Source organism: Syngnathoides biaculeatus, chromosome 7, assembly GCF_019802595.1.
Source record: "Syngnathoides biaculeatus isolate LvHL_M chromosome 7, ASM1980259v1, whole genome shotgun sequence".
NCBI lineage: Eukaryota > Metazoa > Chordata > Actinopteri > Syngnathiformes > Syngnathidae > Syngnathoides > Syngnathoides biaculeatus.
Window position 1 is genome coordinate 4,714,661 of NC_084646.1, and position 26,906 is coordinate 4,741,566.

At 41.2% G+C, this 26,906-nt stretch overlaps 1 protein-coding gene across 3 annotated transcripts in view; it reads left to right on the forward strand.

Moving 5' to 3' along the window:
• The window catches only part of cep350 (centrosomal protein 350), a 31,719-nt gene extending 5,034 nt beyond the window's left edge, over positions 1-26,685 (forward strand). Inside the window, exons 6-39 of one of the 3 annotated variants that reach the window (XM_061825011.1) lie at positions 178-797; positions 910-1,014; positions 1,100-1,207; positions 1,605-1,721; positions 3,432-3,698; positions 3,765-4,171; positions 4,295-4,413; positions 5,825-6,798; positions 6,910-7,051; positions 7,513-7,634; positions 7,741-7,874; positions 8,163-8,307; positions 8,494-8,657; positions 8,775-8,885; positions 9,013-9,087; positions 9,202-9,320; positions 9,448-9,519; positions 9,623-9,831; positions 9,952-10,142; positions 10,401-10,679; positions 10,779-10,928; positions 11,019-11,179; positions 13,369-13,491; positions 14,928-15,157; positions 15,293-15,468; positions 15,596-15,734; positions 17,039-17,199; positions 17,297-17,427; positions 17,509-17,567; positions 17,660-19,326; positions 19,934-20,470; positions 21,735-21,881; positions 21,946-22,068; positions 24,481-26,685. In XM_061825011.1, the coding sequence (XP_061680995.1) occupies positions 178-797; positions 910-1,014; positions 1,100-1,207; positions 1,605-1,721; positions 3,432-3,698; positions 3,765-4,171; positions 4,295-4,413; positions 5,825-6,798; positions 6,910-7,051; positions 7,513-7,634; positions 7,741-7,874; positions 8,163-8,307; positions 8,494-8,657; positions 8,775-8,885; positions 9,013-9,087; positions 9,202-9,320; positions 9,448-9,519; positions 9,623-9,831; positions 9,952-10,142; positions 10,401-10,679; positions 10,779-10,928; positions 11,019-11,179; positions 13,369-13,491; positions 14,928-15,157; positions 15,293-15,468; positions 15,596-15,734; positions 17,039-17,199; positions 17,297-17,427; positions 17,509-17,567; positions 17,660-19,326; positions 19,934-20,470; positions 21,735-21,881; positions 21,946-22,068; positions 24,481-24,636 (8,440 nt within the window). In that variant the 3' untranslated portion in view covers positions 24,637-26,685. Of the gene's footprint in view, positions 1-177; positions 798-909; positions 1,015-1,099; positions 1,208-1,604; positions 1,722-3,431; positions 4,172-4,294; positions 4,414-5,824; positions 6,799-6,909; positions 7,052-7,512; positions 7,635-7,740; positions 7,875-8,162; positions 8,308-8,493; positions 8,658-8,774; positions 8,886-9,012; positions 9,088-9,201; positions 9,321-9,447; positions 9,520-9,622; positions 9,832-9,951; positions 10,143-10,400; positions 10,680-10,778; positions 10,929-11,018; positions 11,180-13,368; positions 13,492-14,927; positions 15,158-15,292; positions 15,469-15,595; positions 15,735-17,038; positions 17,200-17,296; positions 17,428-17,508; positions 17,568-17,659; positions 19,327-19,933; positions 20,471-21,734; positions 21,882-21,945; positions 22,069-24,480 lie in introns of all 3 variants that reach the window. The other 2 variants (XM_061825010.1, XM_061825012.1) reach the window with 2 other exon arrangements.
• The last annotated feature ends 221 nt before the right edge of the window (positions 26,686-26,906 follow it).

The window sequence follows — 26,906 nt, forward strand, 5'->3', positions numbered from 1 at the left end:
TTGAGCTGTACATTGAACCATTCTTTAGCAATGTCAATTAATGGGACCGCATGTTTTCCTCAACCCTTGTAAACGTGACCGTCCATATGAAAGCTCAACCCCCATATGTGTAAATGTTGAATTGGGACTAAATCTTGATCCTCTTGGCTGATCCAATCTAATCTGGTTTGTCTCCAGAGAGACCGCCCCTTCATCACCACCCTCATTTGAGCTGGATGCTTATCGGCTGCAGTCAATTTCAGGGCCTTTGTCCCCATCCTCAGACGCTCAGTTTTGGAAGCCCGTGTACCAGGAAGACATTTCAGACACACAGACAGATGGGCGCCAGGACATCACAGGCTCTGGAGACTGTAAAGAGGTCTGCTACCTCAATGACAAACTCACTGGAGAGACCCTGCAGACTAATGCCAACACATCACATGGGACAAGTTCAGTCCCAGCTATCGAGAGCAGCAGTCCCCAACCACAAGTCTCCCAGAGCGTGGATATTCAAAAGTCCAGCACGTTTCTACCTCCTGCCTCTGACTTGATATGTAGATGGGAAAGCACGTCTTCCTCTAGTCCAGGCTCAGATTCCCAGCGTTTGGAGAACCTAAGGCGACACCAACCGGATGATAAGCTAGAGAAGCTTAAAGAGCGTATTCGAAAGCAGGTTAAACATCAGGAGGAAGCCGCAGAGAAAGAAAAAGTGTTGAGCCGTCTTGAGCAGCCCATAATGGCCACCAAGAGTAACAATGGGGGCACAACGGCCAAAATAAGGAAAGTAGCGGCCGCGCCACAAGCGCCTACTTACAAAGGTATCACGGAACTCTCTTATTCCATTGCAGTTCTTATTATAATAGAAGTAGTGGTATAGTTTGAAATATATTTTCTGCAAATGAAGATTTTAGTTGTTTGCTTTTTCCTCAGGTTTCAGCAAAACTGAGACAAGGACCCGTAACCCTCGTGGGAATACATTAAAAGATGAAAGTTTGAACAGGGACACAAGTAAAGACCGGTCAAAGCAGTTTCGTGGTAAGCCACAACGTAAACATTTGTGGGAAGGAGTGAGACCCTCAGGGGCAGAGGTCTGACATGTTCGTGGTGTTTGATGTTACAGAAAGCTCACCACACAGGCCGCAAAGGGAACGGTACCGTTCTGTTGAGAGAGAAACTAAACCAACCAGGAAAATCCACAAAGCTGCCTCTGGCAAAAATGCAAAAACAAGTAGGAAGCACGTTTGCTCTTTGGCCAAATCTGATGTCCTGATGTTTCTTGTGCTCAGATTAATTTGATTATGAACATATGCAGGCACTAATTTTTGTCACATATTTCAGTTTTCTGTCTCACATCTGTTTTTTTTCTGAAGTTCTCTTCAATCTTGTTTTATTTAACTTCATTCATGAAGCATGGTGCCATAAATAGCTCTGAAATCTCCTGCCAAGTTCATGTGATTGTTCCGATCTATTAAAAGCAAAGCTTGTTTGTCAACCTGTATCTTAATACTACTTGAGAAAGGTTCTTGAGGAACTAGCTGAACATTTATGTGGGCTTTTCGATGATCATTCATATTATACCCGTACTTCACTCGACGGGCAAATAAAACTTAACGTTTTTGTTGCAGTGATTACCCCTGCTTCCTGGCGTGAAGGCTTGAAGCTGGTAAACAAGGTACTTGGTACAGCTCCCAAGAAATCTAGAGAGAAGAGGCCCCATCTGAATGACAAACTGCCACAAACAGGTTGGAGCCGGTGCACTATTCCATTCATACGTTAGCCCCTGATACCCATTTTTTCTTGAAGTTCCCACATTTTGCCAAATCAACTTTTTCCAGTATTTGGAATGTAGTATTGTCACTTGTGCCTCAGTAAACTGGTGAAATATGAATTCGTCATCAACCATCCACGTATTCCTGAGTTCAATATTTTTCTGCCGAGAGACCTGAAATCAGTTCATTTTAATTTCTTAATCTTATCTACACCACAAGCGAAGCTCTCCACCCTTCCGCTCCCAGCAACCACTGTCAACATAAACACGTGTGCTCTGCTCTGAATAGTGGGTCTTCTCCACGGAGGCAACCAATCAGAGGAAAGGGGGCAGTCTTAGCCACATATGGACAAAGCGGATAGAAAACTAGGTCACGCAGAAGTCCCTGTCAGACGGCCCATTTCTGGACACCCGTAGACCAAAACACAATGTGATTTTAGAAATTAAGTTGACACGTGTACTAAGTTCATTCTAGGGAGTCACTCTATGAAGGTCTACATCGCCAAAGTATTGAATGAAATGAGGCGATCGGAGTGTAGACAGCTGACTCAGCCCACTGTAATCTTGCCATCTTTGCTGTTTCTCAGATGATGATCACGAACTGCTTGGCAGAGTATCAACACGCAGGTCGTCAGAAGCTAAAAACAATGTAGGGATTTTGAAAAAACAAAAGTTGATAAACGGTTGAGTGCTTTCAGCAGCCACCCGGGATTGTCTCACTCTGTCATAAATAAAGCCTTGGCATTTTTTGCTTCTACAATTTATCTGACAAGGCTTCATTGTTTAAAAGAGTTCTTATTTGACTGTGTCCTCACTGCGGTCATTTTTATGTTCCTCTGGTCAAACATTTTTGCAAAGAGTATTATTACATGTCATAAAGTCCATCCATGTAATCTAATCTTTATTAGGGTTAGAATATCCAAACACATGCAGTGCACCCGGACAAAGCAGCTTTAATGAACAACCCCGTGACTGACGATGTACTGTCATCTTCCTCATATTTTATCCTATTAACTTTGTCTCTACTGGCTGCAATTGGCCAGAAGAAAATGAGGTTGGCTGGCTGTTTTGGCTGGGTGAGCAACTGGTTGTGGTCTGATTTGATGATGAGCTTGCACTCACTGGAAGCCCCAAGGACCCTGGGGAGTGGTAGAGTAGGGCATTGGCATCCAATGAAGATTGGTTCAACATAGCGTGGTGCACAACTGTCTGGATTAGATTCTTTAAAATGTAGACTGCAATTATCTATTTGGCACGGATTGAAGTTGGAATGGGACCCCCCCCCCCTTACTGTTACTTCCATAAGATTTCTTTAAATGGTAGTTGACAAATAGAAATGTCTGTTTTCTTTGTACAAAAAAAGTCAATAATTGATTGAATTGTGATACATTTTTTCAACATAGCCATATGTAAAGATTTCTTCAAGCACCTTGCCGAATAATCGGTTCTCCTCTCAGATTTGAAAATATTTCACTGTGCACTCAAAAGACGTATCTGTGATTTGACACAAAATTATTGTTTTTGTTGTCATTTAAAATAAAGTTAACTTGCCAAGCAACTTGCACAAATATACCAAGTGCATCACAGATATGGAGGATGTCCACATTTTGATGTTATGTATCCATGCATTTATTGTTATCATTATTGAATTGTTTTGTTATCCCCCACCCCGCACTGTTTACAGCTTCCCATTGGCATTCAAACGTTGACAAAGGCTCTGAAGCAAACCACGAATCTCGTCCTAGAAGCACAGACGGTAATCACTGTGCATTTCAGCGTCAATCCAAAAGCCACTCCGCATCCATTTCCAGCCCCTCGTCTGCTGGTCCAGACAAGTGCCCAGTGCCTTCAAGCAAAAACTTACTGTCAGCAGATATCCGGGCCATACTTGATGACCCACGGCTTGAGGGCAAAGCAACTGAGGAAAAGTCTCGACCAAGATCTGGGAAAGGTAAGGAGAGTCAAACGGGGATTACAAGGTCATTGTCTCAAACAAGGATTCCCCTCTCCTTCTCAGGAGTTATGGTGCCAACATATGCCACCTCAAAAAGCTGCCGGAGTGTCAAGCCCTCCCCGGATCGAGCAGAGTTGTCTAATGTGGCTGAAATTCAGGAGAAAAAGCGCCACTATGATTCAGATAAAATTCGTCAGTACATTGTTAAGCAGAAAGAGGCAAGAAAGAGACGACAAGCAGAAGAGAAGAAATCCTTGAAAGAGGAGTCGGAGAAAAGAAACCAAAGACTGCAGGAGCTCTACAGGAGGCAAAAGGAAATGGCGAAATCTGTAGTCACTCCCTCCGAGGTAACAACTACGACTCCTTGGCAGACTCGATATAGAGAGGAGACCTACAACCTTTTTGGAATGGATGAGACTCTTCTTGAAGAGGCTATACAGATGCAATCATCTATTGCATCAAATCCACTGGTATTTATTATTATTATTTTTTTAAACAAAAATCTGTTCAATTCTTAAATGAATGCCTAATCAGATTTGTTTGAGAAAGTTTGCTGAAATTTTTTCCTCTTCTGTTTTATTTTTGTATCACAGAGACCAATGTACCAGCCCTCTGGAGAGTCTGACAAAGAGAATAAGAAGTTGGACCTACCACAGAGCCCCTCAAGCAGTGACAGGTCTTTGACTGATCAGCTATCTCCTCAATTAGCAAGGTAGATTTATGCTTGATGACATCTTTTAGCTGTACAATAAGAATTATACATGTGCTGCATTTCTCCATTTTTACAGAATTGTACCTAGCTATAGATTTTCCATACCTTTCCTCCTATATCCTTTTATGTCCTCCTGCACGAGAGAGCAAGTGAGAGAGATGACTGTGACCTGGTCGCAATCAGTTATGAACTATTTTATTTAAAAGCAACCCGCTGCAATATGATTGGCTGCGTACCGCAACATAATTGAATGTGACATGACAATTGCCATGTACTTGAAGCACACATACACCAGGGGTGCTCAATGCATCAATGTAAGTAATCGATGTAAGTCGATCGCGAGGCAGTCTTGGTCGATCGCGAGGCGTCGTGCCAAAAAAAAAAAAAAAGACGTCAGCCAACGTTCCCTCTAAATTTCGCACGTGCGCAATTATGCACCACTGATGCAGTCTCTTTGCAGATTTCTACGTTGAGTGCAAAAAAAAAAAAAAAAAAAATCCAATGCAAAGTGAAATTATAACATACAGCTTTTCAGTTTGTGGGATTTGGCAATTTGATTCAATGAGTGAGGGATGACTGGTTGTTACATCCAATGGCGCATTTCACATATGTACTGTAAAAAATGAAAAGAAGCCACTGGTTTCTTTTAGGCAGCACACGGAACTTTCTCTAACAACGACCGCTGCTTTGCCACACTCTCTTTTTCCCCTTTATTTGCCCGCCCTTCTTAAAAGAGATACACTCATAATTACAAATGTTACAGTACTTACGCGGCCCATCAATGTGTTTTATAATGACAGCGTCCACCACCGCTGCTTTACTTAGCAACAGACTCTGGGCAACATAGAGCAAAGATGAGCTAGACATGCTCCGTATGTTTACTTTCGATATTAATGGAGAAAGTTAAAAAAGAAATGCTGTTTTTTTTAAGATGCTGTGACTGTCGGAGTTTGTGAATAATCGAAGAAAAAGTGGTTAAACTGGATCAGATTTTCTCTTTTCTGAGTGGGAAGGGTCTGGTCTGAAGCCAAAGTAGAAAGTGCAGGATGAGATGGTCTGTAATTAAACTAATTAAATTTCACCTTGGCACAGCCTAATCCAGGATAAAAGCATCGACAAAACAGTGCACAAAAACCTAATTCTGTATTTTAAATAACATAACATGAACCTTAAAACTGTCAGCAGTAGCTCGTGAGAGACTGGCTGTGAAAAAGTCTGGGCACCCCTGACATACGGTGTATTCTGGTGTGATTTGTTTTTCTCCAAATCTCTTCATCCTTTTCTCAAATTGTGATATTCCGACATTTACTTTAAAAGTGTTGCATTACAGTGCAATCTGCAGGAGAAAAATTGTACAGTTATAATAACGTGGGGTGAGCTGCTTACATCTATTTTGTAATTTCTCTTGTAGGGGTGATCTGGATGTCGGCATTACTTCTAGACTTAATCCTGGCCTCAGCCCAGCTGGTCAATCCCTCTCTGCCTCCAGTAATGGTGCACTCGGTTGTACAAGCTATGACCCTCTCCTTTGTCGCCCTCTAAGGTTGGAAAATACATTAGAAGCTGGTAATCTCAAACCCACACATGCAGAAACCCCCACCTGGTCTCAGACAAGGAGATCCCGCATTGACGCCCTCAAGGCCACAGCAATCTCCCTCTCTAACCGCATAGAGAGTGAGGCCCGGCAGATAGCTCGAGTGGGAATCAACTATGGTGAGCCAACTGCTTTGGACACGGATATTCTGGCCCCAAGGTCCACTTGGGCAGATCTTGACAAAAGAGGTTTAGGCGCTGGACACGGCACGTTCGAAAATGCCGACTTGACGTCCAAGATCCAGCGTCTTATAACAAGCGCAGGTCTTAGTCCGTACAATAGTGCCTCTTTTTCAGGAGCTGGGAATTTGCATGCCTTCAAAGGGCAACCCCAGCAAATTACTGCTGATCGAACAGATCAATCACCGAGCAGCTATAGACTAGATAGGATCCAAATCAATGGCATAGAGGGAAAAAATGACATGCATCAGATTAGACCTTATAAACCAGCTGAAGACAACGGAGACAATACAACAGATCTACATGACTCAAGCGGAGGTTCTATCAGTGAAGGTACCATCCTGAGTGAGGGGAGCTTCAGTAAGGATGAAATTAGCCCTCCTCACCCTGCCAACAGTCACGTTCTGAGATTAACAGATTGCTCCAATGACTGTGCTGGTCAAAGAATTGAAGTGCAACATCTCACTGACTTCCAAAAGGAGGCCGCCAAGTGCTTGGCCCTCCCGTTACCATTAGCTCCTCAGAACAGCAGTAAAAAGCCCTGGGAGGAGTTGAACAAAGGAGACCCTTTCAGTGTAATCAACATTTACTTAAAGAACCTCAATGTTAAAGGTTAGTTTCGTCATAATCACTCCCTGTTGTCCATTTATGAAAAAGTGCAAGGATAGTACTTCTCGCATGCAGACAAAAACCTTAAACTTTCTCTTGTTTTCCCTTCCACAGTGAAAGACGGGAATTCTCCATCTGATTCCTCTTTACCATCTGGAGATTCCCACAGAGATGGAGAAGTCTATGATGATGACTTTGTGTCTTTTCATAGCAGCGGAGTTGGCCACCAGTCAAAGAACAGTTGCAGTCCACATAGGTGATTGAATTAAACCATCTGATTATTTAAAACTTGACCTCCATGTGGCAATTATGTCACAATTGGAAAGCTCAGCTCATTGAACATTCCACTTTTTAAGGGGTTGAGGATTTTCCACTTGAGAAGATTTTGGTTTTGTTTCAAGTCAAAGTCAAGTCATGATCTTCAGCACTGTATGTGGCCTTTGTCAATTGCTGAGCAATTTGATGTGCAGCAGAGGCCTCCCTGATAATATGTACATCCAAATATGTCTATTCATTATCAAAACATGAGAACAGTCCTAACAGTAGTCATATGGATGCCCTATAGTTTGGTCAACTGTGTCCTCAGGAGGTTGAATCGCCTCGTGTAACCTTATCCCCAAAATTGAAAATGTTCAACTGAAGAATTGCAAATATAGTTTTGTTTTTGGAATCACTGCATTGATTAATGGTTTGTGATGTTTCTGTTTTGCACTTCAGTGTGGGAATGGAAAGTAAAAAGTCTCCGCCATCTCGAGGAAGACTGGCTTCCCCTTTAGCCTTTCCTGATTTGGCTTTGCTACAAGCTGCAGCCTCTCTGAAGAACGATTCTCAAAAGAATGGTAGCGCTAAAACTTGACCCCCAACCAATTACAGTATTGTTAATGTTGAAACCGTCTGTGGGTATTTGGCATTTACATGAACTGTCTCCTCTACTTGTCGTTTTAGGTAAACTCCATTATTCACCAACCGCTCTGCAGCAGTATGTGGCAGCAGAGCTCAAGTACCAGGAGTCCATAGATGAGTCATTAAGACAGCTCAGTGACGTAGAGAGGCTAATTGGTCTGCCTGTGGCTCAGGAGGTGAGTGCATCATTTACCTTGGTCCCAAATGTGAAGGAGCATCTTTGGTTTTGCTCAAGGTATTATTTATACTTTATTAATCTAGGTATTTGACATTTGGGTGGTCACTTTTTATTGTTGTGTGGATTTTTGCACTCATAGTAATGTGTGTAAGTGGACACTATCTATTGGGTCTTTCAGATGAGTAATTATCTATAGGTTATTCATAAATATTTAATTTCAGTCATCACCACTCCATTGTAATGACTTTTCACTAACATTTATCAAACTGTTCCCTAAACTTTCCAGGCCAAGCAGCCAAAGTCTCCGCCGTCACGAGTACGAATGCCTTCTCCTTCTGGCTTTCCAGACTCCTCCTCTTCTCCAGACTTTCGCAGTGAACTTCCTAAAAATGGCTTCAATGTTGGGCCTTGTAACAGCAGCAGCGCCACTGGTATATAATCACTGTTGGAAATGTTTTCAGAACATTTACATTCATAGAGTTAACCTTTTGGCAGGACTATTTATTAATGATAAATTTAGAGAACTTGCACCATTGACTTTTTCTCATTTTTTTCCCCCATTGTCATGAGTCAATCATCTATCTTGTGTTTCTCATCCTCCTTATTCCTTCTCTCAGGTAATCTCCAGTATTCTCCTGCTATCCTGCATCAGCACGTGACAGCAGAGCTCCAGTACCAGGAGTCCATAGATGAGTCCATGAAACATCTAGGCGACGTTGAGAGGCTGATGGGTGTCTCCATGGCCCAGCAGGAGAGTGCTTCATTGGTGCAGATACTGAAGGTGAACCAAGGCCTTGGTTTTATTTTATAAAACGAGCAAATATCAATGACTTAAATATTTTTGTCTACAATTTTTGTGGAATGACAACTTCCAGCGTGTATTTCTTTACAATTATAGGCCAAACAGCAGAAATATGAGAATGATCTTTACGAGCAGAAGATCCAGGCTGAAAGAAAGGCTCTTGAAGCCCAGCTGCAGCGGGAAGAAGACAGGCAGAGAACAGCAAGGGTACAAATTTACATTCACACAAAAAAAACACCCACTTCTTTTCAGGTGTTTCGTTCTCCTCAACATACAATAGAAATACATATATGACTATGATTCATGATTTAAGTGCCTGTTTGTTTTTGGCCAGGCTCATGAAGAATTGCTGGAAAAAATTGTGTTAACTCAAAAAGAGACTGCTGAAGCGGCGCGTCACATCAAAGAGGTTACCAATTCTCTGATATGGCCCATTAATTGTTGGATCACAGCACTAAATGCAAAATTGCCAGTATAAAAATGTGTGCAATATGTCACCAGCATGCGGGTTTTTGTCTTCCAGTTAACGGATCTGGCACGGACTCGGATCGAAGGAGCGCTGGCTGTGTCTGTTGTTGTGCCCGAGTCTTCGATTCTGAGCAAGCACCAGCGCGAGAAGCAGAGCAAGTCTGATTCTGAAAAGTAAGGCCTTTATTTAAAAAAAATCTTGGCTCTTACTTGTGTAGCCAGTAAAATATTATAATTTATTACAGTATAATCTTGTATTACACAGATATTCACTCTCAATTCAACTTCATTTTGTTTCTAGTTTCCAGAGAGAAGAATCAAGTCAAAGCCTCAGTCATACTGACTCACGGCCTCTGGAAAGACCCAACCTCATGTACCAGCTAGTCTTATTTAGATAACACCAGTTATTTGAATCACAGTGGGCATAAGGAACAAAAGTATAACATGTTTCTCCCTCCCCCTCCTCATTTCTTCAGTGGTGCAGATGCCAGCTGTGCCAATAGCACTCCATGTATTTCTACAAACCATATCAAGGAAGTAAATGAAAAAGAATTGATATGGAAGAAGGAAGATGAAAATCGGGCACAGAAGGAAGCAGGCAGCGTTTCAATAGAAGAGGAATATCCGACTGCGGACAACGACTCCATCTGTAGTGAAAGCATCCCATCTGTAGCTGATGACAAGGGTACCACTTAAAAATCACACTTTCGTTGAATTTAAAGCTGTTCACAACTCTCTCTAAACAGTATTTATGCATTCCACCGTGAATTACAGTGTCCACTGCACTGTGCTTGTCTTGTCTCAGAGTACTCCTTCAAGTTTGACTCTTCCAGAACGGAGGATGAGGTGGAAGAGTGCTCCTCCAGCTCTCTGCTGCCATCCAAAGGGCACCGTGGTAGTTCTTTGGAGAACAGGCCACACCACCACACGGATTCAGAGGATGAGGCCGCAGATGACAGCATAACTGTAGTCTCAGCGCCACATCATGTTAGAAAGGTGAGAGGCCTCTTCTGGCATACAAGTTTTGTGCGACCACTTCCTCCAGCACCTTTAACCTTTTGCTTTGAAGTGCCTCTTGTGGTTGTGATTCGCACAGTATGTCACATACTTTCACTCATAATGCATTCTCTCACTTCCTCTAACTGCTGTGTAACCCTCTTCATCTTGTTTACATTTAACCAGCAGTTTTCATTATTGTATAGTTTTTATTTTCCTCAATGATGGCCTCAAATTGTTTGGCTTCTTCTCCCACAGAATCAGAATCCAAATCTGGCCTTTTCCAGCGGCCAGGACAGCTTCACCCGGTTCACCATGGATATGGTTCGCCAGCACATGAAAGACGAGGACTTAAGACTGCAGCATCAGAACGCTTTGCTGCGCCTTCGTCAGAAAGCTGTCAAAGAAAAGATCAGAACTGAGCTGGCATGGCTGGAGCACCAGAAGAAGCAGCTGAGGAACAAGGGCGAGGATGACAAATTACCACCTATTCGGAAGAAACAGAAGGGCCTTTTGTTAAAACTTCAGGAGGAGCAGGTACTTCACAGTTGTCATCACCCAGCTACCCTAATTTATGCTATAATTTATATAATTTTATAATTTGTGCTCATGATTTTAAATATGCTATGACCCTAGGCTGAAATCAGGCGTCTTCAAGAAGCAAACAAAGCCGCGAGGAAAGAAAAACAGCTGTTGTTGAAGCAGCAAGAGGATATTGAGAGGATGAGGACCTCAACACAGAGACTGAAAGAACGTCTAAAGTCTGCTGGGTGTGAAGTACCTTCTGTAAGTAGTGCAAACGTGAGTCATCATCCACAGGAGAACCGTTATATCTTGATTTACAAGTTAAAGAAAGGTCTTTCATCTGTTCCTCAGGAGACTCCAGTGTCAGAAACACCTGTGTCAGAAGCAGCGGCACATAACATAAGTCCTGCGGATGACAGCCGCACCCCGTCACCGTCTCCTTCCATCTCTGCAAGTGAGACCAGCAGCATCATGCAGAAGCTCAAGAAGATGCGTTTTCACATGGATGAAAAGTAAATTGTCTTCATTGTTACAATTTTCTCGATTTAGTTTCCGACAACCTCTCTTATCCTGGTTCGCTCATGGTATGAAATTGTCACTGGTGACTGAGTCTTGAGGGCTAAAATGTGATCAGAATCTATTTAAAAGGAGAATAACAATCCTGTTTTTCATCCTGTAGATGTGAAATTAAGATCTGTGTTTTTCTTTTAGACGAGCAGTTTTCACAATAACACACTTCCGCTTTTAATCCCTAAATATTATGCTGGAGGATTTTCCCATGTTTTTCTACTTTTTTATTTTCTCAAGGGATACATCAATACCATTATCATTATCTCCGCCAATACTCCCGTAATTCCCTGCCTACAGAGCGCACCTGGTTACAAGCCTAACCAAGTACATTTGTAAAGGAAATACCATTTGGTACATACATACGCTGCAGCTGTGTAAAAACCGCAAGTGCCCACATTGAATCATACATTGAAACACGAGATATTTACAAAGAAAGACGGTGCCCAGAAAGAGTTTAATGCTAACGCTAGCGCTATCACTAACAGGGCCGGTTAAAATAAAACTTATCGTAAATATCACTTAGACACGGCAGTAACACAGCAACAACATGCTAACACAGCGCTAACGCTAGCGCAGCGCTTACAAGGCTGGTAAAAGTCACTTCCTCGGCACATATATTCCACCGGTCTCATTCTTGCCTTTTTCGCTCGAGTGCCCCCTTGCGGCCATGAGAAAAATTTTTACAAATTAGCTGCATCACCACATAAAACACAGGTTTGGAAGGGTATGCAAAAAGCCGCGGCTTGTATGCCGCAAATTACGATACATGTTTCTTTATTTTTCTGACATGTAAAAAAAAAAATAAATAAATAATAATAATAATCAATTACCGATACCACTTTAGTGGCCCGCTGGCAGTTAGACAGGGACACCAACATTAAAGCTGACTACAAATTTTGTTCTGGAAAATTCATGTTCAAATTGGCCTCCTCCCTCCGTGTCTTTTGGCAGCAGGTCATCCTGCAACCACTGAATTTGTGGAGCCCCAACACAATGTATCCTACATCCTGCTCGGCTCCGATCGAGCCAGCTGCACTACAGTCACAAATTTGTGGTCAAGGAAGGTCTGGCCAGCGATGGAGCTTTTATGACAAGTTTCAGTTGTTATATTTGAGTGAAACCTATGGAGTTAGGGTTTTCAAACCATATTTGGTTAAAAATAAAACAGATTTTCATCACATTTGCAAGATCTAATACGTAGTGTTATCAATACTTGGTTTAGGCGAGTACTGCAATGCAATTACTTGTTCTTGATCGGCACAAAAGTGGTATCAGTGCATCGCTAATTTTCTTTCTCTTCCCTCTTTTGTTTTTGTTGACCAGTAGTTGCATGTGATTGGAATTTGTGTGGCTTTCTGGCTTGGCTGCCAGCTTAAGTCATGCGATTGCAGAGCCTTTCACAACTGAGAAGTTAAACGAATTGGGTTTATTTTTCTGGGATTTGATACTTTACAGTTCACTTCTGTCACGGTGACTCTCGGCAAGGTGATATCAGCTTTGCAATTCTTTGCAATCAAATTGCTAGTGTGATTTACCTGCATGGTAATTAATATGTACTACAATTTATTTGGAAATACAACCATTACAACAAACTCTGACATTGATCAAGCTTTTATAGAGGTACTTGGTTCTTGCCTGTGATCCTCTTTGAATTAATGATTGTCTACTCTCGTATTATCTTATTACCATTAGCCCACTTCTGCTCATTGCATTTCTCCATACTGTTCATTGTGCTTACCTAACAATCACTTTCTCTCAAATTCATCAATTTGCCACCATTTCAAATACTGTGGCCATCATCAAACTGGCATGGCGGATCTTTTTTTTTGTAATCAACTAACATTTTTGATTAATCCGTTACGCCAACATTTGGGGAAAGAAATGAATTCCAGCAACCACATGAATGTTCCCAATAAGGCACATAAAACACATGCTAATGTCATTTTTGTCTCTCTCTCTCTTTCTCTCTCCCTCTCTCTCTCTCCCTCTCTCTTTGTCACTTTTTTGATTTTTCTTTGTCCTCAATTTTTGCTTTTGTCATCTCATTCGTTTGCTGTCATTCCATATTTACTATATTTCCCATCTGTGCGTGTGCAATTTGTTTTCTATGTTGCATGTTTGTGTGTTGTAGACACTGTTCCCCTGTCCACTGCTTTTTCTCTGTGTTCACGGCCCAGCACTGGGCCTCTCTTAGTCTCTGTCTGCCCAACCTTGATCCTAAATTCCAGCTTTTTATCTACAACCAGTTGGACAGGTACTGTGCAGTTCTCTATACATCTTCTGCCGCACTTACTGCCTCAGCCTGAACCCTGTCCCCAACTTACACTCACCCCCTCCTTCTCCTATGAGAAAAAGCTTGTGTTCAACCACTGGCACTGGGCACTCACAAGGGTGTGGTGGAGAATGATGACTGATATGATGAGTTTGGGGTTTCTGGGTTTAATTTTTTTTCTTCTATGCAAGATGGCATTTTTTAGGTGAGGGATGTTTTAAATGTCCAAGGAAAGATGTGCTTAAAAAAGCCAAAGTTTTTTACTTTTTGCAACTTCACATTCAAGCCTTTTCAAGGAAAGTAAATGTAGTGGAAATAACGAATAACTAAGGGATTCCAGTAATCGGCAGTGAAGGAGAAGATCAAAGCTTATCCATATTGTGATTGTACCTTTCCTTGTTGAATGGGAAATCTTGACGCCCGTCACCTATTTCTATGGTGTTGAATCTTTTTCTTCTCACCTTACAATTTTAAAAGCGTTGCATTTTCTTTCTACACTGACTGTGGCAGTCATTAATTCAAAAGGTTTTGAATTAAGTCACGCTATTGCGTGGATTTAAAAGACTGAATTTTATAGACTGGGGCAGAATAATGTATCGTTAATGAACCCAATGTATCTTAATTGTCTCTATTGGGTAACTGTTGCACAGCTTCGGCTTGGGTAGGCAACTCTTCAGTATCTGATTATTCATCAGTTCGAGTTAGGAAAAGAAAGTGACCTTTAACTTATTGATGCTGAACTGTGTGTTTTAGCTGTTGCACAGCTTCGGCTTGGGTAGGCAACTCTTCAGTATCTGAATATTCATCAGTTCGAGTTAGGAAAAGAAAGTGACCTTTAAATTAGATCAAGAATAAATGATGAAGCCAAACAGTATTTTTGTCATTCAAATGCCACATTATGCAACTTGTATACCTGACTTGGAGCCTTGACATTGCTTTACAATACCTCCTGTACTTTCAATTACTAAATTTAAGGAAACATTGAGATGAAACTAAAAAAGAGGGGGCTATAAATTATGGCTTCTTGGATATTCACTCTAATTCTTAAATCTACCATTTTTCCTGCTATTCTCTAATCACCTTTGGTTAATGGGTCTTCCTTGCTTGGATAGCTGATTTAGTTACTTTAAATAAATACAACTAATGTAAAGAAAGCATGTGTGAAGTGAGTTTGCCGTGAAAACAGTTGTCTCGATGATTTGAATCTGCCTGCTTTGAACTTTTTTTTTTTTTTTATGCTTAGCGTTCTCCTACTTGTACCTTGATGGTTACCATTTTCCTGGTTTGCCAATACCATCTCGCATTATTTCTTCTGTCTTTAACTGCATCTAATTTTTTCTCTTTTCCCTCCCTCCCCGTCCTTACACACTTCAACTCTGCCTTGTTCTTTTGCATTATTCCCACCATTCACCTGATAGATTCCTGACTAAGCGCGAGCAGCAGTTGATGCAGAGGCGTCATCATGCTGAGGAACTGCTTCAGTGGAAAAAGCGTCTTGATCAAGAGGAGGCGGCGGTCCGGAGGATAGAAAAGGAGGCCCTGGCTAGTTGGAGAGAGGGCAGTATCATATCGCAGAGTCGGAGCAAAGCGATCTCTCCCAAGTCCAGTCACCATCGGAACTCAGAATCAAGAGCACTTCGTGTGAAAGGTGGTCACATCCTTTCATTTTGAAATAAATCATTTGCGACTGATATCAGAAATGTATCTTATATAAAAAATATCTGGCCTTTTATTGGGGAAACAAAACTTGACTATATTTGTGTGTGTTTGGTTTTATTTTTAGAGTACATGACTGAAGATGATTATTCCTCAGCAACATCTGAGTGCAGTATACATACAGAACCAAAAAGTCCATCCTCAGCACAACCTGCATCAGTCGCTGAAATAACGCTGGCGTCCAACTTGAGCAGCCCTACAAATTATGTTGACGACTTTGCTTCACTCACACTGAGCAAGCAGGTTTGCCCGAAATGCATTTAGCTACTCTAAGATGAACTTCACATTGAATGTCTGTTAACACAAAATATATGTGCAGCATTGTCAGTATCGTTGTCTAAAGTTTATATCTGTCATGTCCTCTTTCCAGTCTTCTCCTATCAAAGGCAACCACAAACGTGTCTCTCCCAGTGATAGCACCAGTGTGAGCAAGACACAGCTTCACTCCTCCCAAATATCTAAGCAGGAACCAAATCAGCTGCAGGAATCGCCCATGTCTTCACAGACTGGTGAGCTTCTCAACAACAGAACTCATACAGTTCATGAAAAATACATATAACATTATTCACTTCAATGTCCATACAAAAAAAAAAAATATATATATATATATAAGTGTCGAGCGCATCATCCATGCGCAAAGTTGCGGAAGTCTCATTCGACATCGACAGTGGTAGCCATATTGCATCCATCGTCTGTTTATTTCATCACACCAGGACATTTGCCATTGAAAACATGCTGTGCCGCCTACTATGGGACACGGAAGCTCTTTTCAAAGAAGAGGACATCTCACAACCGAATGAAGTGACCGGGGCAATATTACCTTTTCGTTTCGAGCCATATTTAGATGATATGCGGATCACTTGTAATTAACAACAGACTTCCAGACAGTATGTATAAGCCAGCCCGGCTGAAGCTGTGCCTCGTCCGCGGTATAGTCGCTGTAGACACACCTACTTGTCATTTGGAACCCACAAAGCTCTTGTCCTTTGCACCCATGCAATCCATTTTTCACGACGAACCGGGTCTTTTTGACAAGTATGAAGAACGAATCCATCCTCCCCGAGTGTTCGAACAATATTCAGCAATACAACTAGCCGGCATTTTGGCTAACATGAAGGAACAAAGAGCTACCTTTCAGCAGCTAAAACTCGGAGAAACATACGAGACCGCCTGAGTGGGCTTCTGCTACTGTTGTCTCTTCCTGCTTCTTCTCAAAAACAAATCCCTCGAGAGGATTTTCATGGCGGCAGTGACAAAAAGCAATGTACATCAAAATTATGTTGTGTGGTGAAAAAACGGATGGGTCCATTCCGGTTGCCTTTTTTTCCCATTAAGAACATACTAAAAATCACGCATTTCGTGACAGTGGAACTTTAATATGATAGCGTTACTGTCCCTCCAATAAGATGGAAGTGCCCAGGTGGAAAGGGTGAACATAAAGAACCTGGATAACTTGCACTGTGTACTAAGTTACAGTGTGGTGCGAACAAGTAATTTCCAGTTTGCAGCAGGAAAAAAAAGGTCACAATGCTTCACTCAGTACAGCAACAAAAACGGATAAATGTTTACCAAAGCACCTTTGTGATTTTAAACTTGATAAACTAACTCTAAAAACATTTCTGTGATTGCAGAATGCAGAAATAGTTTGATAAGAAGCTTAAAAGTGAACTTTAGACATAAAGAAAACATACACTAATCCCTAAAGAATTAGGTTTAAGTTCGAGTGAGCCCAAGTTGGATTACACTTTGCTAATCAGAATGGTCTGATTTTGCGCTCACATTCTGTGGTGTATTATCTGCATTTTCTTTTCAGAACCCATTTCAGAGCAGAGTGATATAGAAAGCCGTATCAAGGCCCTGAAAGAGGAGCTGAGAAAACGCAAGTATATGGCCAGTCAGCTCAAAAGGGAGCAGAAGATGAGGCATAAAGAGCGCCTGAAGGCACAAGAGGCCAGCCTGCTCAAACAACTGGCGGTAAATATTGTGCATTTTCTCCTGATTGAGTGTTTGCTATTTGTTGTTTTGGTTTTGTTTTTTGTAACTGTTAAAGACCATTAATCTGTATTTTCAGAGTTATGACAACTACATTGGAAAAACTAAGGCAGAACTGAACAAAGACCCTGAGCCAAAGCTTCAGAAAAACTCTAAGAAAGATTACAGCTTAGTTGTAGATAAATCCAGCCTCTCATCTCCTATCAAAAGGTACATACATTTGTATTGATTATTATTGATTATCATACACCGGATAGAAAATAGACTAAACTAAAAGCATAATCTTTTTAGGTCTGAAACCAGTGAAATACCTACTGTGGGGCAATACAGTAATTCATCAATTCACCAAAGTATGTTATTTTTTTCAATCTCATAATTGCTTATTGATGCTGAACTGTGTGTTTTAAACATTTTTTTATGACAAATGTCTCTCCTCATTTAGGTCATAACAGATCTACCTCAGCATCTAAAGAGCTCAATGTTGAATCTGTCATGCCATCTTCTGTAAATGGCTGTCCAGATTTCCTGACGTCAGGTCAAGAGAGGAGTCATTCACCAGACTCTTTAAGACCCCACGCTGAACATCCCAAGTCACAAATAATAGAATCTGAGAAAGATGACACTGTGTTGGAATCACATTCTGCTGCAGAAGACCTCATCGCGCACTCTGACAACCCCCCATCCAATGACCATTCCTGCAGCCAGGACTTGGATATCCTCTCCTCAGTGAAGGAGGCCCCAATAAGGGATGTCCAGACTTCTCCCCTGACAGATTACCAAGATGACTTTGAGTCATCAGTACCTTCTTCACCCAGGAAGGAGCATCATATTTCTAAGACGGACTCAGTTTGCCATAATGAAATCCAGCATGTCAGTCAAGATGAAGAGATTGAAGAGGAGATTGCTGAAGACTTGAGTCACTTTTCTGCTGTTAGTGGCACAAGTCATGAATCTGGTCGACTACAAGATTTCGTTCAACAAACTGAGAGCCCTGACAATGATAGTCGTAATATTAATTCAACCTCTCCAGCACCCATCTCTAGCTTGCACAGCGCTCACCTTCAGTCTAAAGCTGAAATGCCAAGTTTCAACATCGGAGATCGTGTACTCGTTGGTAATCTCCAGCCCGGGACAGTAATGTTTGAAGGTCCAACCAGCTTTGCTGGAGGCATTTGGGTTGGTGTGGCGTTGGACAATCCCGAGGGGAGCAACTGCGGCACCTACGATGGAGTAGTATACTTCCACTGCAAAGAACGTCATGGGATATTTGCCCCTCCAGAAAAGATTACTCATCTGCCTGATAAGTGTGAGTTCTTCAGATATTCTGCTGGACATGAGGAATCATACTCTGATGATGTGTCAGATCACTGTGAGGATCAACATAAAAGTAATGAGGAATTATCTGAAAAGACACAAATTCAGGAGAAAAGTGAAGAAACCTCTCATCAGAATGTGCTGTTAGAGTTCAAAGATATATCAACTGGCCTAGAGCAAACTCTTCATAGCCAGGAACAACTAAACGCTGAAATACACCTCGATTCCCAACATCACGATCAAGGCATAATAGAGAATGGTCAGGAAAGAACTGGGATTGTCGAGAAGGAAAACACGGTCGATCAGTACTTTCCACCAGTTATTGAGGAAGTTGCCAAAGTTGAGAAGGACGACACTCTTGACCAGTCCACATCAACAAGCATTCAGGAGATTTCTTCAGTCGCCAAGAACAATGACAAGCTAGACCAGTATGTCCCGCTACATAGTCACGAGATTTCTGCGGTAGTTGAGAAGGAAGAGATGGCCCCAGATAATGAGTTATTTTCAGGGGTTTCCCATGTAGCCGGTGATCACAAGGACACGCAGAAGGACCAAATTTCTCCAAACACATTAGCAGACAAACTACTGAATACCTTTGTGATTGACACCGTTCAGCATTTGCTTCAGATTAAAAGGGCTAAAGAGCAGAAAATTGAAGCTTCCAATCAGATCAATGGCGCAATCGTCTGGCCGTCCGAGGAACAAAGGCTTATTTCGTTACTGGAACCACATGACGGTCTATCTTCCTTTATACCTGAAGAGGAGCCGTCCTCTCCAGAGTTGTGTAACCAACTGGTGAGTCAAAATTTTAATACCTTCAAGTACTCAAATGTAGAAAATGGCAAGCTGACGTGTTGCTGTGCAAGTTACAAATTAAGCATGATGAAAGTACAGTAACTTTGAATTGAACAGTTAAATTCCCAACAATAGCTGTCGAACTCTCAAGAGGCACTTTTTGGTTACACCTGCGCACTCTGGAATCCACTACAAGAGGTTCATCTAAATTTCTGCCTTTGGTTAAGTATGTTAAACGATTATTGTAAGTTTTAATTAAATACTTCTGTTGTAGTATTTTGGTTTAACCATTGACTACAACTAATAATTTTAACCATTTATATATATGAAAAGGCAGGTAAATGTGTGCATACATACAGTGTCTAATAGTGTAAACAATGAGTGCCAGTCAAGATGGGGCGCTCAAAGATCGACGGTTTCCCTTTCGTTTTTGTCAACAACAAAAAATTCAAAATGACAAACAGTACATGTTGATTTGCCCTTTTCAATTGATTTTCTTTTTCCAACCAAAGTTCAGTGTTATGCTGACGAATCTGTATCTAATTGGGCAGAGAAACAATGGACAAATGTGTACATAGCTTTTTTTTTTCTTTTTTCTTATAAACAGGAAAGTCCAATTTTGGGGGCCACTGGGCAAGAAGAGCTCGTCAAGCGACTTGCGGAGTTGGAACTGAACCGAGATCTGTTGGAGGAGCTAGGTGACGATCAGGACTGGTTTGATGAGGACTTTGGCCTCAGCTCACGTAGGGAACAGCAGAAACTCCAACAGAAGCAGAGGGAGAAAGAGAAGAGGGCAGGAGGAGAGCTGGGAATGTCTGGTTTCTCATCTGAAGCTCCCATGAGGGGCCTCGTCTCTCACTCAGATGGGGACCAGTCGCTGAAGACGCCACCAAGACCCGCCCTTCCTCTTCCACTGCCCCCCAAACTGCCGGAACAACCTGCTATGGTTGTGCCCCACTCAGCGGTTGAGGTCGAAAAGATGGTCCATGCTGCTATTCAAGAGATCTGGGAGAGCTGTGGCCTTACAAAGGAGGGAAGGATTTCACTTTCACTTATGTCCTGCCGTAAACCTCCTCAAGAGTTTTTGAGTGTTGATGACAACACAAATGACCTGGAAGCCCTCTCCATTCGCAGCTACAAACAGGTGATAACACAGCATATAACAATTGTGGTTCTTTTCTGCTCCAACAGTGGAAACAAGACTTGCCCTGTACTGTAGTCTTAAAAACAAAAGTAAAAAAAAATAAAAATACTGCAAACCAGCGCAACACTGCATAGTGATGTATGTGGCTGCTTTTAGAGGAGAAAGCAAAGGCAAAATGAGGGGCGACAGCAAGAACAGATCTATTATGACTTTCAAACTGCATTTTAAAAATGTTCTATTCTGGGAAATTGATGCGGTGACAAATGTTCCTCCTATTGGGAGTGGGGCTGGTTGAGTGACTTCTGAGTGGCATTTTGGTAGAATTGTTCTGTAAAGGTAATGGCAAAATGGAAATGAAGGAAGACATTAATAAGAAATTGTGGTGTCCCAATATCCACTACTTTCTACTTTGACCCAATAGAGAAATAATATACAGAGCTGTCTCTGCAGGAGGCTTTTACACTCCCATTCCAAGATCCCTGCTGCTGAAATACACCTCTCTGGAACTATGGTGCTGTGAAAACTTATTGGCACCCTTCAAAATTCAAATAGTTTTTTTTACATATTTTTCACACTTTGTGTAAGATCATCAAACAAATCTAAAATGTCATGTAAATATAACCCAAGTGCGTGCAAATATTCTTTATTTATAAAGGAAGAAAGAACTTTTAATTTTCCCGGTCCGGCTGCTGTAAGATTAGTATGGGATATTCCTATTCAGAGTTATTTAAAGGAACTACCGTAATTTCCGGCCTATAAGCCGCGACTTTTTTCCCCACGCTTTCAACCCTACGGTTTATGCGGGGATGCGGCTAATTTTTGCATTATTTCTAACAGCCACAAGGGGGCACTCGAGCGGAAGAGGTATAAGTGAGACCGGTGGAATAATATATGCCGAGGAAGTGACTTTTACCGGTCTGGCCCTCTTAGCGCTGTGCTAGTGTGTTACTGCCGTGTCTCAGTGATTTTCACTGATATTTTTTTTATAAACCGGCCCTGTTAGCGCGGTGGCGCTAACGTTAAACTCTGTACCGTCTTTCTTTGTAAATATCTCGTGTTTCAATGTGGGCACTTGCGGCTTTTACACAGCTGCGGCGTATGTCTGCACCAAATGTTATTCCCTTTACAAATGTACTGTGTGAGACTTATAACCAGGTGCGCTTTTTTTAGACGGGAATTCCGGTATATTGTCATACTGATGTGCATAACTAGTAAACTATTGCATGCAAAAGAAATAGATGGTAAGATCCCTGCTTTCACACAGGCTGTGTATGACCTAACATGGGAGATACTTCAGGAAATATATGCCGAAGATCCAAATGCCAATCAGCCCGAATGGGTGAAACCGCAACGAGTGAGACCCGCCTTTTCCCACCGAGTCAAGACACCAGGAGACATCAATAAAGTCCAGGTATGATTTGCCTCCGACAAACCCAATTCAAAATATAAAGTGTCCTATGTTGTCTGTTGTTTAGGAATTTGTTACAGAAGAAGTTCTGAAACTTTACGGTTTGACCAAGAATAAGAGTAAAAAGTCTGACTGGCAGAAGATGCTGAAATTTGGCCGAAAGAAGCGAGACAGAGTTGATCAAATACTGGTAAGTACACAGAGTTACAAGACAGTGCCACACAGAATTGGGAGTTTAATACCTCATACGTGCTATAATGTTTAATATAGCGATCAATATTTTGCAGGCAAGTGAGATGCGGTTGGAAACATAATTGATGGCTCCATACATCAAGTACACAATCATGTTACATAATGCACGGTATTCAGTAGATAAAACATTCAACATTTTTAAGCTTTACAAGCTTAAAAATGACATGCTAGCATTAACTGGCGTGAATCACACGTTGGCAAACAAATATGCGCTCTCGCAATTTGCACAAATAGTATTAAGTCATTAAATTCACATTTCGGTATTTCCACACGGTCATTTTTATCCTGAAATACAGGCAAATTGTAACGGCAAATTAAACTATACGGGCTAATAGTGGCTACAATGGGAGGCAAGCAGAAACAAACTTTTTCTATTTCCACTACACAAGGACCACCAAGAACACGACACACCTCAAAACATCCATCCATTCATTTTCTGAGCCACTTATCCTCACAACGGAAGGAGCCTATCCCAGATATCATTGGGCAAGAGGGGGGGAGACCCTTAAGTGATTGCCCACGCAGGCATGGGAGAACATGCAAGCTCCACAGAGGCCCGGCCAGGATTTGAACCCCCACTCCTCAGAACTATGAAACCAACACTCTAACCAGTTCTTTCACTGTGCTGCACACCTCATGAATTGAACCCAATAACAAACATTCCACCAGATGTCGCCAAAGTCATACTTTTATTGCTCTAGCCAGAGTGCAAAAACAGAGAATACGGTGGATCCTTGATGAAATGGAACTTGGTATAACAGATATTGGATAAAACAAGACCGTCATAGTCAAACAACATGTTGAAATTTTTTTTCCGTTTGTCACCTATAATGCTGTAGACAAAGTCTGTTACTTCCAGTAGTGGCTGCTGCTGTTTATTGGTGCTGTGGTAGATGTGTTTCTGGGTCATAGATAGCAAATATAACTAGATCAAACGAACAGATATACCAAGGTGGTGGCCATGTTGAATACGGCAATATTTCCATGAGGCTGCTATAATGTGAGAAGTTCATGAATTAAAGCTGCATTTCCAGCATGGTGATCTGTGCCGCAGCGTGATATTAACAACAAGAAGAATATGACACAAGTCTCGCCAGTACATTAAATTTTATTTTGTCAAGCCATTCATCTGTCGCAATGGACTTGCAACTAGGGAGCACAAATAAAAGAGGATGCGTTAAAACTCTAATATGCAAATGCCGAACGATGAATATGCAGGGTTTCACAGCAACTAGATTTTACCACAGCAAAAAAGGAGGTATTTTAAAGTAAATTGTCTAGAAATTATTCCATACTAAGTGTTTAGAAAAACTGATCCTAATCATCATAATGAATAGACTAAATAAAACTGCAATAAGGTGCAAATGAAAATAGCTATTTGCTCCAAATTCCTACATTTTCTCATGTACCGTATTTTTCACACTATAAGGCACACCTCATCATAAAGCGCACCCTCAATGAATGGCCTATTGTAAGACTTTCTTTCATATATAAGCCGCACCGCATTACAAGGCGCATAGAATAGACGCAACAGTAGAGGCTTGGGGTTACGTTATGCATCCATTAGATGGAGCTGCACCAAAGGCTCATTATTGATCTATATATAAGGCGCACCGGATTATAAGGCGCACCGTCTGCTTTTGAGAAAATTAAAGGCTTTTAGGTTTGCATTATAGTCCAGAAAATAGGGTACTATTTTGTATGTGTGGCCCTTTTTTTTTTTTTTTCTCTTGAAAAATTCCGCCTACTTTCCCAAGGGGTTTTGGCTCCCTAGTTTCTAAATGCAGCAAATACTTTGAAGGCTTCAGCGCTCAGTTGGAAGGAATCCATACACTGAATTTCCTGTGATATCAACTAAATTTCAGATTTGATTTCCAAATTTGAGTTTCCCTTGTGGAAATGGTATCAATCCATCCATCTATCACTGTTCTCTGGGTTTCTCGACTATGCCTCATTTTGCTAGGATTGTAGTTTTGCAAGAATTTACTGTTATGGGATGGATTGACACATTTTTTTTCCCCCAAAAAAAACATTCTTGACATTCTAATTGGTAGCAGAGTGCTTTCTTCACTTTACATTGAGATTGTAAACACTGATTTACGCATTTCTCCCAACGGTGCGAAGCTCTAATGCAACCAAGTTTGCAACTTTATATCGTCAGTTTTATTTCTGGTTGCTAACTATGTGGCCCTTTAGGCCCATATGGGTAAGACTGAAGGTTGTTTTGTTTGTTTGTTAATGGTGGCCCATACGGCCTATCTTTCAAAAAACACTGATTAAAGGAGTTATTCTTTAAACAGACATCAACCCAAACAACCCTGACCTGTGATATGTGTATTTTGATGCGCAGGTACAGGAACTTCACGAGGAGGAGGCTCAGTGGGTCTGCTACGAAGAAGATGAGCTGTCAGTCAAGATGCAGCTGGCAGACAGCATTTTCGACATGTTGCTGAAGGACACCGCGAACACGCTGAGTCTCATCACCAAGAGGACCGCCGTCAGTTGAATGTAATCCACCTTAAATCTCTTAAATACATAGACGGGCTTGAAAAGTACAAAAGAGGCAATGAGAAACAAAATAATCATTGTTGGTGGTCAGTTGGTAGATCAGTGGCACATTTTCTTTTGTCCAAGCTACAACTACAGTCAGTGATGTCATTTGTCACCTTTTTATTAAGTCATATTATGTCAAGGTTGGGACATTTGCCTTAAACTCAATTTATTGTCAGTCATCCTCCCTCTACGGAGGCTTTTTCCTGCCTCGTCTTTTCTTTTCCAAAGTCATGTTGGCCCTTCAAACTTTTGCATATTGTAACATGTTCTTTCAATGTCAGTAACTGAAATGTCACTGATCTGAAACATTTGGACTGCCCTGCGTCGGGACGTCGCCAATACGATAGCGTGTATTACATTTTAAAATAATATATTTATTCTGTTCGGGGAAAGAAAAAAAAAAACTAAATGAGTTGAATAGAAGAGAAAGTAGACTGGAATTGTGTATTATCCTGTCAAAAGTAAAGGGTTTTAAATGTTTTTCAAATCAAATCTATTATAATGTAATTGTAAAAGCACAAGTGTGATTGCGGCAATAGATTTTATATCAGAGATTTAAGAGAATGAAAACACGTTTAGTATTTAAGAGTCACGTTAATTGTAATTGTGTCCCACTTTTGAGCTGCGTGTTAATATCAGCACTGTGTGCATTAATGCTAAGTATCCGCGTAGCCTGCAAGAAAAGAGACTACTGATTTTCTTTAACACTTTTTCGATGAGTTTTTTTTGGTTGCTTCTGTTAACCAATGTATACAGCAGGTTTAGGATGCTCTCAAATAGAAACACTACATATTAGCATACAGTGTGAAAGTAGGACACAAAAAAAAGGATTAAGTACTGTACTGTAGTACTGAAATGCTGGATTTGAGCTGTTCTTATTCTTCATATTTTTTTTCTTTTTATGACATGAGAGAACAGTTGCTTTTTCTACGACACGGGAGAACACTTAATTTTCTCTCGATCCGCACGCTTGGTTAGCACACAGCCTCCTCATCGTCCGTGCGGCAAAACTTTTAAGATTGACGACCAATCAGCCGAGAACGTAGCCCGCATAGCCAGGCGGTGACGGTCAACATTCAGTTCAAGTGCCTCTTTCCGTTGTAAGAACACTGTTTTGGACCTCCCTTGAAAATCATGTTTTTCAACTGCTGTAAATGATCCTTTTTAAACGTATTCTTCTCCTTTCTTCACGAGTTTTGTCAAGTACATCACCAGACCTTCAGTTTTGGCCTTAGCGCTCCAGTTATGCCCACGCTTACTATTTGTGTTAAACCTTTCGCGTTTCTGTGACTCTACCTGATGTACGCAGACACACTTGAGTGGTTATCATGACATAGTTAAGACGGTCAAATTGTTTTTCCATGAACACACTTTCTCTCTCTCCTTGGCCTTGAATGACCTTATTTTGGTCCTGCTATTTCTTTCTTATGCGTTTTAAGCAGAAGTGACCTTAACATAAACCCGTTTCTAACCCCATTCCTTTTTTTTTTTTTTTTTTTTTAAAAAAAGTCGCTGGTTAGATAATGTACCAAAAATGTGATGCCAACCTCAACTCTCCCAGATTGTCTTCTCGATCGATTGTATATTGGAGAAATCAACCTTCTCTGTTGTAACTATGCAGTGCTTCACGTAGTTGACTGAACACCTTTTTAGCGCTGTCGTCTGTCCATTATCTTCTTGGTGAAGGGGAGAATTCTTTCTTCTCTGAAGCGGAAGATGAAAAAACACCTTTCATATCTCCTCGTTAGATTTATTAAATTAACCCCATTCCGCTGTTTTCCCCTTTTTATTGATTGAAAGGTTATTTATATTATTGTGCTGTGAGTGTGCACCAAGTGCACTTGGATTGTACAATATTTTTATGGGTGTAAATATGCTGTCGTCAATCGGACAAGACTCTTACTGGCGCCTCAGTGATTGTTGACGAATGAACAGTTGACTTTGCAAACGTGTACATAAGATTTGTAGACTTTGGAACTGTAAATAAAGCTTTGTAAAGGAATGCTCTGAGACCATGTTTGATTTAATAAAAGAAAAATGAAATGTTTTTTTTATAGATATAACAAAACCATTTAAAGGTTAAAATAAGATCTGCATTCATTTGTCAGTTTTATGCACTGCTCACATAACTAAATCATAACTGTGATCCTCTGCACTCGTACTTGACTGCAAACTATAGCCATAAAAATAAATAGATGTATTACTGACAATCTCTCAAAACCG